This window comes from Salmo salar, unplaced genomic scaffold, assembly GCF_905237065.1.
Source record: "Salmo salar unplaced genomic scaffold, Ssal_v3.1, whole genome shotgun sequence".
Classification (NCBI taxonomy): Eukaryota; Metazoa; Chordata; class Actinopteri; order Salmoniformes; family Salmonidae; genus Salmo; species Salmo salar.
Window position 1 is genome coordinate 90,001 of NW_025547789.1, and position 15,167 is coordinate 105,167.

The following is a 15,167-nucleotide window of genomic DNA, read 5'->3' on the forward strand; positions in this document are numbered from 1 at the left end:
CTGCTCTGTGGGCCTTTAGGCTGGGTATCTGCTCTGTGGGCCTTTAGGCCGGGTATCTGCTCTGTGGGCCTTTAGGCTGGGTATCTGCTCTGTGGGCCTTTAGGCCGGGTATCTGCTCTGTGGGCCTTTAGCCCGGGTATCTGCTCTGTGGACTTTTAGCCCGGGTATCTGCTCTGTGGGCCTTTAGCCCGGGTATCTGCTCTGTGGGCCTTTAGCCCAGGTATCTGCTCTGTGGGCCTTTAGGCTGGGTATCTGCTCTGTGGACTTTTATCCCGGGTATCTGCTCTGTGGGCCTTTAGGCTGGGTATCTGCTCTGTGGGCCTTTAGGCCGGGTATCTGCTCTGTGGGCCTTTAGGCCGGGTATCTGCTCTGTGGGCCTTTAGGCCGGGTATCTGCTCTGTGGGCCTTTAGGCCGGGTATCTGCTCTGTGGGCCTTTAGGCTGGGTATCTGCTCTGTGGGCCTTTAGGCCGGGTATCTGCTCTGTGGACTTTTAGCCCGGGTATCTGCTCTGTGGGCCTTTAGGCTGGGTATCTGCTCTGTGGGCCTTTAGGCCGGGTATCTGCTCTGTGGGCCTTTAGGCTGGGTATCTGCTCTGTGGGCCTTTAGGCCGGGTATCTGCTCTGTGGGCCTTTAGGCCGGGTATCTGCTCTGTGGGCCTTTAGGCCGGGTATCTGCTCTGTGGGCCTTTAGGCCGGGTATCTGCTCTGTGGGCCTTTAGGCCGGGTATCTGCTCTGTGGGCCTTTAGGCCGGGTATCTGCTCTGTGGGCCTTTAGGCTGGGTATCTGCTCTGTGGGCCTTTAGGCCGGTAAAGGGCTCACCTGTACCCGGTGGATTGGTAACCGTCAGGTTTCTCGCCGTCGAAGGGGCGGACCTCGTTCAGGATGAGCCCTGCCTCTGCTGCCATGGCGACCACCTGCCAGCTGTTGTGCCACTCTCTCATTGGTCGGTCAGCTGGAGTCCCGCCCTGCCCGTTGCACAGAGACACAAGCACCTCCCCTTCCTCCTTCAGCACCCCCACACAGCTACACACCACACACACACTTAGAGGTGAGATGAGATTCAACAGTGTTCTGTGTGTGTGTGTGTGTGTGTGTGTGTGTGTGTGTGTGTGTGTGTGTGTGTGTGTGTGTGTGTGTCTCACCTGAGGAAGAAGTGTTTGAGCAGCAGCCTGTTCTTCCCTCACGCCACTCTTCCGACCGCAGTGAGGGAAGTTAAAGATGACGCGGTCAAACTGTCGACCACGCAGACACACACACTCTGACAGACGAGTACAATCCACCTCAAACAGCACCTCCCCACCTGACACACACACACAGAGACACACACACACACACACACACAGACACACACACACACAGAGACACACACACACACACACACACACACACAGACACACACAGACACACACACACACACACACACACACACAGAGACACACACACACACACACACACAGACACAGAGACACACACACACACACACACACACACAGACACACACAGACACACACACACACGTTAGACCAACAGTACATAAGCACATCACATTGTGCATTCAGACACAAAACAGATTAGAACCCAGCCAGCCCGTCTCTAACTGGAGTGTGTGAATGTTGTGGGCGGAGCTACAGGAGTGTGTGAATGTTGTGGGCGGAGCTACCGGAGTGTGTGAATGTTGTGGGCGGAGCTACCGGAGTGTGTGAATGTTGTGGGCGGAGCTACCGGAGTGTGTGTGAATGTTGTGGGCGGAGCTACCGGAGTGTGTGAATGTTGTGGGCGGAGCTACCGGAGTGTGTGAATGTTGTGGGCGGAGCTACCGGAGTGTGTGAATGTTGTGGGCGGAGCTACAGGAGTGTGTGAATGTTGTGGGCGGAGCTACCGGAGTGTGTGAATGTTGTGGGCGGAGCTACCGGAGTGTGTGAATGTTGTGGGCGGAGCTACCGGAGTGTGTGAATGTTGTGGGCGGAGCTACCGGAGTGTGTGAATGTTGTGGGCGGAGCTACCTGATTGTGTGTATTTTGTGGGCGGAGCTACCTGAGTGTGTGAATGTTGTGGAAGGAGCTACCTGATTGTGTGTATTTTGTGGGCGGAGCTACCTGAGTGTGTGATTGTGTGGGCGGAGCTACCTGAGTGTGTGATTGTGTGTGTATGTTGTGGGCGGAGCCGTGGTGTCGTAGTGCCTCCTCTTTGGTCTGGAGACAGGTGGCTGTGATCCTCAAACCCCTCCCACCCGGCTAGGTCATCGGTCTCCATGGCGACGATCCGGCTCAGAGCGGCAGAGAACGAGAAGTTCCCCTCTCCAACCAGAAGCACCGCATCCCCACCTTCTGATGATGTCATCACTCTGCACCGACGGACGGACAGAACCTGAAAAGAACAGAGAATATTTACTTTATTACAGTCAGACTCTAACCCACTAGACTACCTGCTACCCTATAATATATAGTGATCTATAGACTCTAACCCACTAGACTACCTGCCACCCTATAATATATAGTGATCTATAGACTCTAACCCACTAGACTACCTGCCACCCTATAATATATAGTGATCTATAGACTCTAACCCACTAGACTACCTGCCACCCTATAATATATAGTGATCTATAGACTCTAACCCACTAGACTACCTGCCACCCTATAATATATAGTGATCTATAGACTCTAACCCACTAGACTACCTGCCACCCTATAATATATAGTGATCTATAGACTCTAACCCACTAGACTACCTGCTACCCTATAATATATAGTGACCTATAGACTCTAACCCACTAGACTACCTGCCACCCTATAATATATAGTGATCTATAGACTCTAACCCACTAGACTACCTGCTACCCTATAATATATAGTGATCTATAGACTCTAACCCACTAGACTACCTGCCACCCTATAATATATAGTGATCTATAGACTCTAACCCACTAGACTACCTGCTACCCTATAATATATAGTGATCTATAGACTCTAACCCACTAGACTACCTGCTACCCTATAATATATAGTGATCTATAGACTCTAACCCACTAGACTACCTGACACCCTATAATATATAGTGATCTATAGACTCTAACCCACTAGACTACCTGCCACCCTATAATATATAGTGATCTATAGACTCTAACCCACTAGACTACCTGCTACCCTATAATATATAGTGATCTATAGACTCTAACCCACTAGACTACCTGCTACCCTATAATATATAGTGATCTATAGACTCTAACCCACTAGACTACCTGCCACCCTATAATATATAGTGATCTATAGACTCTAACCCACTAGACTACCTGCTACCCTATAATATATAGTGATCTATAGACTCTAACCCACTAGACTACCTGCCACCCTATAATATATAGTGATCTATAGACTCTAACCCACTAGACTACCTGCTACCCTATAATATATAGTGATCTATAGACTCTAACCCACTAGACTACCTGCCACCCTATAATATATAGTGATCTATAGACTCTAACCCACTAGACTACCTGCTACCCTATAATATATAGTGACCTATAGACTCTAACCCACTAGACTACCTGCTACCCTATAATATATAGTGATCTATAGACTCTAACCCACTAGACTACCTGCCACCCTATAATATATAGTGATCTATAGACTCTAACCCACTAGACTACCTGCCACCCTATAATATATAGTGATCTATAGACTCTAACCCACTAGACTACCTGCCACCCTATAATATATAGTGATCTATAGACTCTAACCCACTAGACTACCTGCTACCCTATAATATATAGTGATCTATAGACTCTAACCCACTAGACTACCTGCTACCCTATAATATATAGTGATCTATAGACTCTAACCCACTAGACTACCTGCCACCCTATAATATATAGTGATCTATAGACTCTAACCCACTAGACTACCTGCTACCCTATAATATATAGTGATCTATAGACTCTAACCCACTAGACTACCTGCTACCCTATAATATATAGTGATCTATAGACTCTAACCCACTAGACTACCTGCCACCCTATAATATATAGTGATCTATAGACTCTAACCCACTAGACTACCTGCCACCCTATAATATATAGTGATCTATAGACTCTAACCCACTAGACTACCTGCCACCCTATAATATATAGTGATCTATAGACTCTAACCCACTAGACTACCTGCCACCCTATAATATATAGTGATCTATAGACTCTAACCCACTAGACTACCTGCCACCCTATAATATATAGTGATCTATAGACTTTAACCCACTAGACTACCTGCCACCCTATAATATATAGTGATCTATAGACTCTAACCCACTAGACTACCTGCCACCCTATAATATATAGTGATCTATAGTCAGACTCTAACCCACTAGACTACCTGCCACCCTATAATATATAGTGATCTATAGACTCTAACCCACTAGACTACCTGCCACCCTATAATATATAGTGATCTATAGACTCTAACCCACTAGACTACCTGCTACCCTATAATATATAGTGATCTATAGACTCTAACCCACTAGACTACCTGCCACCCTATAATATATAGTGATCTATAGACTCTAACCCACTAGACTACCTGCTACCCTATAATATATAGTGATCTATAGACTCTAACCCACTAGACTACCTGCCACCCTATAATATATAGTGATCTATAGACTCTAACCCACTAGACTACCTGCTACCCTATAATATATAGTGACCTATAGACTCTAACCCACTAGACTACCTGCTACCCTATAATATATAGTGATCTATAGACTCTAACCCACTAGACTACCTGCTACCCTATAATATATAGTGATCTATAGACTCTAACCCACTAGACTACCTGCCACCCTATAATATATAGTGATCTATAGACTCTAACCCACTAGACTACCTGCCACCCTATAATATATAGTGATCTATAGACTCTAACCCACTAGACTACCTGCCACCCTATAATATATAGTGATCTATAGACTCTAACCCACTAGACTACCTGCCACCCTATAATATATAGTGATCTATAGACTCTAACCCACTAGACTACCTGCCACCCTATAATATATAGTGATCTATAGACTCTAACCCACTAGACTACCTGCCACCCTATAATATATAGTGATCTATAGACTCTAACCCACTAGACTACCTGCCACCCTATAATATATAGTGATCTATAGACTCTAACCCACTAGACTACCTGCCACCCTATAATATATAGTGATCTATAGACTCTAACCCACTAGACTACCTGCCACCCTATAATATATAGTGATCTATAGTCAGACTCTAACCCACTAGACTACCTGCCACCCTATAATATATAGTGATCTATAGACTCTAACCCACTAGACTACCTGCCACCCTATAATATATAGTGATCTATAGACTCTAACCCACTAGACTACCTGCTACCCTATAATATATAGTGATCTATAGACTCTAACCCACTAGACTACCTGCTACCCTATAATATATAGTGATCTATAGACTCTAACCCACTAGACTACCTGCTACCCTATAATATATAGTGATCTATAGACTCTAACCCACTAGACTACCTGCCACCCTATAATATATAGTGATCTATAGACTCTAACCCACTAGACTACCTGCCACCCTATAATATATAGTGATCTATAGACTCTAACCCACTAGACTACCTGCTACCCTATAATATATAGTGACCTATAGACTCTAACCCACTAGACTACCTGCTACCCTATAATATATAGTGATCTATAGACTCTAACCCACTAGACTACCTGCTACCCTATAATATATAGTGATCTATAGACTCTAACCCACTAGACTACCTGCCACCCTATAATATATAGTGATCTATAGACTCTAACCCACTAGACTACCTGCTACCCTATAATATATAGTGATCTATAGACTCTAACCCACTAGACTACCTGCCACCCTATAATATATAGTGATCTATAGACTCTAACCCACTAGACTACCTGCTACCCTATAATATATAGTGATCTATAGACTCTAACCCACTAGACTACCTGCCACCCTATAATATATAGTGATCTATAGACTCTAACCCACTAGACTACCTGCCACCCTATAATATATAGTGATCTATAGACTTTAACCCACTAGACTACCTGCCACCCTATAATATATAGTGATCTATAGACTCTAACCCACTAGACTACCTGCCACCCTATAATATATAGTGATCTATAGACTCTAACCCACTAGACTACCTGCTACCCTATAATATATAGTGATCTATAGACTCTAACCCACTAGACTACCTGCTACCCTATAATATATAGTGATCTATAGACTCTAACCCACTAGACTACCTGCTACCCTATAATATATAGTGATCTATAGACTCTAACCCACTAGACTACCTGCTACCCTATAATATATAGTGATCTATAGACTCTAACCCACTAGACTACCTGCCACCCTATAATATATAGTGATCTATAGACTCTAACCCACTAGACTACCTGCCACCCTATAATATATAGTGATCTATAGACTCTAACCCACTAGACTACCTGCTACCCTATAATATATAGTGACCTGTAGCGTTGAGCCAGTAACTGAAAGGTCGTTGATTCAAGCTGATAGATGTTTCAAAATGGCCCTTTGGATGTGGTATGTTACAGTACTGTAAATCACAGGACAATACTCTGTTTCCACATCAGACAATATACTGTTTCCACATTACAGTGTTTCCACATCAGACAATACACTGTTTCCACATCAGACAATATACTGTTTCCACATCAGACAATACACTGTTTCCTCAATACACTGTTTGCACATCAGACAATACACTGTTTCCACATCAGACATTATACTGTTTCCACATCAGACAATACACTGTTTCCACATCAGACAATACACTGTTTCCACATACACTGTTTCCACATCAGACAAATCACTGTTTCCACATCAGACAATACACTGTTTCCACATTACACTGTTTCCACATCAGACAATACACTGTTTCCACATCAGACAATACACTGTTTCAACGTCACACTGTTTCCACATCAGACAATACACTGTTTCCACATTACACTGTTTCCACATCAGACAAGACACTGTTTCCACATTACACTGTTTCCACATCAGACAATACACTGTTTCCACATCAGACAATACACTGTTTCCACATCAGCCATTACACTGTTTCCACATCAGCCAACACACTGTTTCCATAACACACTGTTTCCACATCAGACAAAATACTGTTTCCACATCAGACATTACACTGTTTCCACATCAGACAATACACTGTTTCCACATTAGACAATACACTGTTTCCACATTACACTGTTTCCACATCAGACAATACACTGTTTCCACATCAGACAATACACTGTTTCCACATCAGACAATACACTGTTTCCACATTATACTGTTTCCACATCAGACAATACACTGTTTCCACATTTCACTGTTTCCACATCAGACAATACACTGTTTCCACATCAGACAAAACACTGGTTCCACATCAGACAATACACTGTTTCCACATCAGACCATACACTGTTCCCACATCAGACAATACAGTGTTTCCACATCAGACAATATACTGTTTCCACATCAGCCATTACACTGTTTCCACAATACACTGTTTCCACATCAGACAATACACTGTTTCCACATCAGACAATATACTGTTTCCACATCAGACATTACACTGTTTCCACATCAGACAATACACTGTTTCCACATCAGACAACACACTGTTTCCATATCAGACAATACACTGTTTCCACATTACACTGTTTCCACATCAGACAATACACTGTTTCCACATCAGACAATACACTGTTTCAACGTTACACTGTTTCCACATCAGACAATACACTGTTTCCACATCAGACAAGACACTGTTTCCACATTACACTGTTTCCACATCAGACAAGACACTGTTTCCACATCACACTGTTTCCACATCAGACAATACACTGTTTCCACATCAGACAATACACTGTTTCCACATCAGCCATTACACTGTTTCCACATCAGCCAACACACTGTTTCCACAACACACTGTTTCCACATCAGACAAAATACTGTTTCCACATCAGACATTACACTGTTTCCACATCAGACAATACACTGTTTCCACATTAGACAATACACTGTTTCCACATTACACTGTTTCCACATCAGACAATACACTGTTTCCACATCAGACAATACACTGTTTCCACATCAGACAATACACTGTTTCCACATTATACTGTTTCCACATCAGCCAACACACTGTTTCCACAACACACTGTTTCCACATCAGACAATACACTGTTTCCACATCAGACAAAACACTGTTTCCACATCAGACAATACACTGTTTCCACATCAGACCATACACTGTTTCCACATCAGACAATACACTGTTTCCATATCAGACAATACACTGTTTCCACATCAGACAATACACTGTTTCCATATCAGACAATAAACTGTTTCCACATCAGACAATACCAGAATCTACAGGTTTACCAAAATCTAAAGGAGTAGTCAGGAAGCTCAGATCTTCTGCTCCAATGTGCTTTGAGAGGAGAAGAGGAGGGACGAAACGGGGTATCAAGGAAATACAATTGAGATTCTCCCAATATGAGGAAGCCTCTTTTAGACTATAGGGACGTCCCCCGCTAGTTATTCCACAGCTCAATACACGAGAAGAGGCTTTCAGAAAGAAGAGTCGCTAACTTGTGTCTGTCTACTCGATATTGATCTAGCTCGCCAATGTATGTAATAGAATAATGTTGCTAAGCAACTCACGTTTCCTCCCGGTAGATTTGACCAGTGCCGTTCCTATTGGCCTCACTGCCGCTCATGAATACAAACCGGTTTAACGTGAACAATAATCAGCAGGGGAAACATCTAGTCGGGTTAATTATCGATCATAAGATGTATGTTATTTTGTCATCAGCAGTGGAGCCGGTAGGCACGAGTAGAATAGACCAAAACAAACGTGATCGGTGTCACACTTACAGTAGTCTGGACGGAAACAAAACGAATGGTATAAAGGTTCCTTGGGACGGCCATAACCAGAAAACCCTAAAATGAACTCCTTACCTTAACAATACCCGTTACCTAACCCTCCTTCTCTTACTTTGGTATCATGGCGCCTAATCCTTCTCTTTCTTTGGTATCATGGCGCCTAATCCTTGTCTTTCTTTGGTATCATGGCGTTAGGACATGTATTTGTGCATGATGACAGCTGCTGTGCAGCAGTGTCTGATCGGTCAGGTTGCATTTTGTGATTCAAAAATAAAAAAGGAAGTGGGAAAGGACATATACATCTATTTACCGCTATTATATACCACCACCTATATACCGCTATTATATACCACCACCTATATACCACTATTATATACCACCACCTATATACCGCTATTATATACCACCACCTATATACCACTATTATATACCACCACCTATATACCGCTATTATATACCACCACCTATTTACCGCTATTATATACCACCATCTATATACCACTATTATATACCACCATCTATATACCACTATTATATACCACCATCTATATACCACTATTATATACCACCACCTATATACCGGCTATTATATACCACCATCTATATACCACTATTATACACCACCACCTATATACCGCTATTATATACCACCACCTATATACCGCTATTATATACCACCACCTATATACCGGCTATTATATACCACCACCTATTTACCGCTATTATATACCACCACCTATATACCGCTATTATATACCACCACCTATATACCACTATTATATACCACCACCTACCATCTATATACCACTATTATATACCACCACCTATATACCGCTATTATATACCACCATCTACCATCTATATACCGCTATTATATACCACCACCTATATACCGCTATTATATACCACCATCTATATACCACTATTATATACCACCACCTACCATCTATATACCACTATTATATACCACCACCTATATACCGGCTATTATATACCACCATCTATATACCACTATTATATACCACCACCTACCATCTATATACCACTATTATATACCACCACCTATTTACCGCTATTATATACCACCACCTATATACCACTATTATATACCACCATCTATATACCGCTATTATATACCACCACCTATATACCGCTATTATATACCACCACCTATATACCGCTATTATATACCACCACCTATATACCGCTATTATATACCACCACCTATATACCGCTATTATATACCACCATCTATATACCGCTATTATATACCACCACCTATATACCGGCTATTATATACCACCACCTATATACCGCTATTATATACCACCACCTATATACCGGCTATTATATACCACCATCTATTTACCGCTATTATATACCACCACCTACCATCTATATACCACTATTATATACCACCACCTATATACCGCTATTATATACCACCACCTATATACCGCTATTATATACCACCATCTATATACCGCTATTATATACCACCACCTACCATCTATATACCACTATTATATACCACCACCTATATACCGCTATTATATACCACCACCTATATACCGCTGTTATATACCACCATCTATATACCGCTATTATATACCACCACCTATATACCGCTATTATATACCACCATCTATATACCGCTATTATATACCACCACCTATATACCGCTATTATATACCACCACCTATATACCGCTATTATATACCACCATCTACCATCTATATACCACTATTATATACCACCACCTATATACCGCTATTATATACCACCACCTATATACCACTATTATATACCACCATCTACCATCTATATACCACTATTATATACCACCACCTACCATCTATATACCACTATTATATACCACCACCTATATACCGCTATTATATACCACCACCTATATACCGCTATTATATACCACCATCTATATACCGCTATTATATACCACCACCTATATACCGCTATTATATACCACCACCTATATACCGCTATTATATACCACCACCTATATACCGCTATTATATACCACCACCTACCATCTATATACCACTATTACACACCACCACCTATATACCGCTATTATATACCACCACCTACCATCTATATACCACTATTATATACCACCACCATATACCGCTATTATATACCACCACCTACCATCTATATACCACTATTACACACCACCATCTATATACCGCTATTATATACCACCACCTACCATCTATATACCACTATTACACACCACCACCTATATACCGCTATTATATACCACCACCTATATACCGCTATTATATACCACCACCTATATACCGCTATTATATACCACTATTATATACCACTATTATATACCACCACCTATATACCGCTATTATATACCACCACCTACCATCTATATACCACTATTACACACCACCATCTATATACCGCTATTATATACCACCACCTACCATCTATATGCCACTATTACACACCACCACCTATATACCGCTTATTATATACCACCACCTATATACCGCTATTATATACACCACCTATATACCGCTATTATATACCACTATTATATACCACTATTATATACCACCACCTATATACCGCTATTATATACCACCACCTACCATCTATATACCACTATTACACACCACCACCTATATACCGCTATTATATACCACCACCTATATACCGCTATTATATACCACTATTATATACCACTATTATATACCACCACCTATATACGGCTATTATATACCACCACCTACCATCTATATACCACTATTACACACCACCACCTATATACCGCTATTATATACCACCATCTATATACCACTATTATATACCACCATCTACCATCTATATACCGCTATTATATACCACCATCTACCATCTATATACCACTATTACACACCACCACCTATATACCGCTATTATATACCACCACCATATACCACTATTATATACCACCACCTACCATCTATATACCACTATTACACACCACCACCTATATACCGCTATTATATACCACCATCTATATACCACTATTATTTACCACCATCTACCATCTATATACCGCTATTATATACCACCATCTACCATCTATATACCACTATTACACACCACCACCTATATACCACTATTATATACCACCATCTATATACCACTATTATATACCACCATCTACCATCTATATACCACTATTATATACCACCATCTATATACCGCTATTATATACCACCACCTATATACCACTATTATATACCACCATCTACCATCTATATACCACTATTATATACCACCACCTATATACCGCTATTATATACCACTATTATATACCACTATTATATACCACCACCTATTTACCGCTATTATATACCACCACCTATATACGCGCTATTATATACCACCACCTATATACCGCTATTATATACACACCACCTATATACCGCATATTATATACCACTATTATATACCACTATTATATACCACCACCTATATACCGCTATTATATACCACCATCTACCATCTTATACCACTATTAGCATACCACCACCTATATACCGCTATTACACACCACCATCTATATACCACTGTTATATACCACCACCTACCGTCTATATACGCTATTATATACCACCACCATATACCGCTATTATATACCACCACCTACCATCTATATACCACTATTATATACCACCACCTATATACCGCTATTATATACCACCACCTACCGTCTATATACCACTATTATATACCACCACCTATATACCACTATTATATACCACCACCTATATACCACTATTATATACCACCATCTACCATCTATATACCACTATTATATACCACCACCTACCATCTATATACCACTGTTATATACCACCATCTACCACCTATATACCACTGTTATATACCACCATCTACCATCTATATACCACTATTATATACCACCATCTACCATCTATATACCACTATTATATACCACCACCTACCGTCTATATACCACTATTACACACCACCACCTATATACCACTATTATATACCACCACCTATATACCACTATTATATACCACCACCTACCATCTATTTACCGCTATTATATACCACCATCTACCGTCTATATACCACTATTAACACCACCATCTATTTACAGCTATTATATACCACCACCTATATACCACTATTATATACCACCACCTACCATCTATTTACCGCTATTATATACCACCACCTATTTACCGCTAGTATATACCACCACCTATATACCACTATTATATACCTACCACCTACCATCTATTTACCGCTATTATATACCACCACCCTATATACCACTATTATATACCACCACCTATATACCACTATTATATACCACCACCTACCGTCTATTTACGCGCTGTTATATACTCGCCGTCTACCGTCTATATACCGCTATTACACACCACCGTCTATTTACGGCTATTATATACCACCACCTATACCGCTATTATATACCACCATCCACCGTCTATATACCACTATTATACCACCACCTATATGCCGCTGTTATATACCACCGTCTACCGTCTATATACCACTATTGTATACCACCGTCTATAATACCGGCTATTCACACCACCGTCTATATACCACTATTACACACCACCACCTATATACCACTATTACGCACCACCGTCTATATACCACTGTTACACACCACCGTCCTATACCGCTGTTATATACCACCACCTACCGTCTATATACCATATTATATACCACCACCTTATACCACTGTTATATACCACCACCTACCATCTGTTTACGCTATTATATACCACAACTACCATCTATATACCTTGCTATTACACACCACCGTCTATATGCCACTATTACACACCACCATCTATATACACCACTGTTCACAATCTATATACCACTATTATATACCACCACCTATATACCACTATTACACACCACCATCTATATACCACTGTTACACCACCACCTATATACCGCTATTATATACCACCACCTACCATCTATATACCACTATTATATACCACCACCTATATACCACTGTTAATATACCACCACCTATATACCACTATTACACACCACCGTCTACCGTCTATATACCACTATTACACACCACCATCTATTTACCGCTATTATTATACCACCATCTACCGTCTGTTTACCGCTATTATATACCACCACCTTATAACGCTATTATATACCACCGTCTACCATCTATATACCACTATTACACACCACATCTATATACGGCTATTATATGCCACCACCTACCATCTATATACCACTATTACATACCACCGCCTATAATACCACTATTACACTAATCTACCGTCTATATACCACTGTTACACACCACCACCTATATACCGCTATTATATGCCACCATCTATATACCAATTACGGTCTATATACCGCTATTACCACCACCTATATACCACTATTACTTATACCACCACCTACCATCTATATACCACTATTACACACCACCATCTATATACCACTATTACACACCACCATCTAACATCTATATACCACTATTACACACCACCATCTATATACCACTATTACACACCACCATCTATATACCACTATTACACACAACACCGTCTATATACCCACTATTACACACCACCAACTATATACCACTATTACACACCACCATCTACCATCTATATACCATATTACACCACCGTCTATGTACGCGCTATTCACACCACCGTCCCTAACATCTATATACCACTATTACACACCACCATCTATATACCACTATTACACACCACCATCTACCGATTTATATACCACTATTATATACCACCATCTACCATCATAGTGTAACTTACTATTTATATACCGACATCTAACATCTATATGCCACTGTTATATACCACCGTCTAACATCTATATACCACTGTTATATACCACCATCTAACATCTATATAGCACTATATACACCACCACCTATATACCACTATTATATACCACCACCTATATACCACTTTCACCATATACCACCATCTAACATCTATATACCACTATTACGCACCACCGTCTATATAATATATTAACACCACCATCTAACATCTATATACCACTATTACACACCACCATCTATATACCACTATTACACACCACCATCACCACTCTATATACCATCTCTCCAAAATTTTTAGA

The 15,167-nt window shown here is 40.8% G+C and overlaps 1 protein-coding gene across 1 annotated transcript in view; it reads right to left on the reverse strand.

Annotated features, from left to right (window-relative positions):
• The window catches only part of LOC106563953 (ferredoxin-fold anticodon-binding domain-containing protein 1), a gene marked incomplete at its 5' end in the record, with an annotated part of 17,693 nt that extends 15,505 nt beyond the window's left edge, over positions 1-2,188 (reverse strand). The window contains 4 exon segments of the mRNA XM_045711577.1: positions 821-1,024; positions 1,144-1,178; positions 1,180-1,301; positions 2,128-2,188. Of these exon segments, the coding sequence (XP_045567533.1) occupies positions 821-1,024; positions 1,144-1,178; positions 1,180-1,301; positions 2,128-2,188 (422 nt within the window).
• Between the last annotated feature and the right edge of the window lie 12,979 nt (positions 2,189-15,167).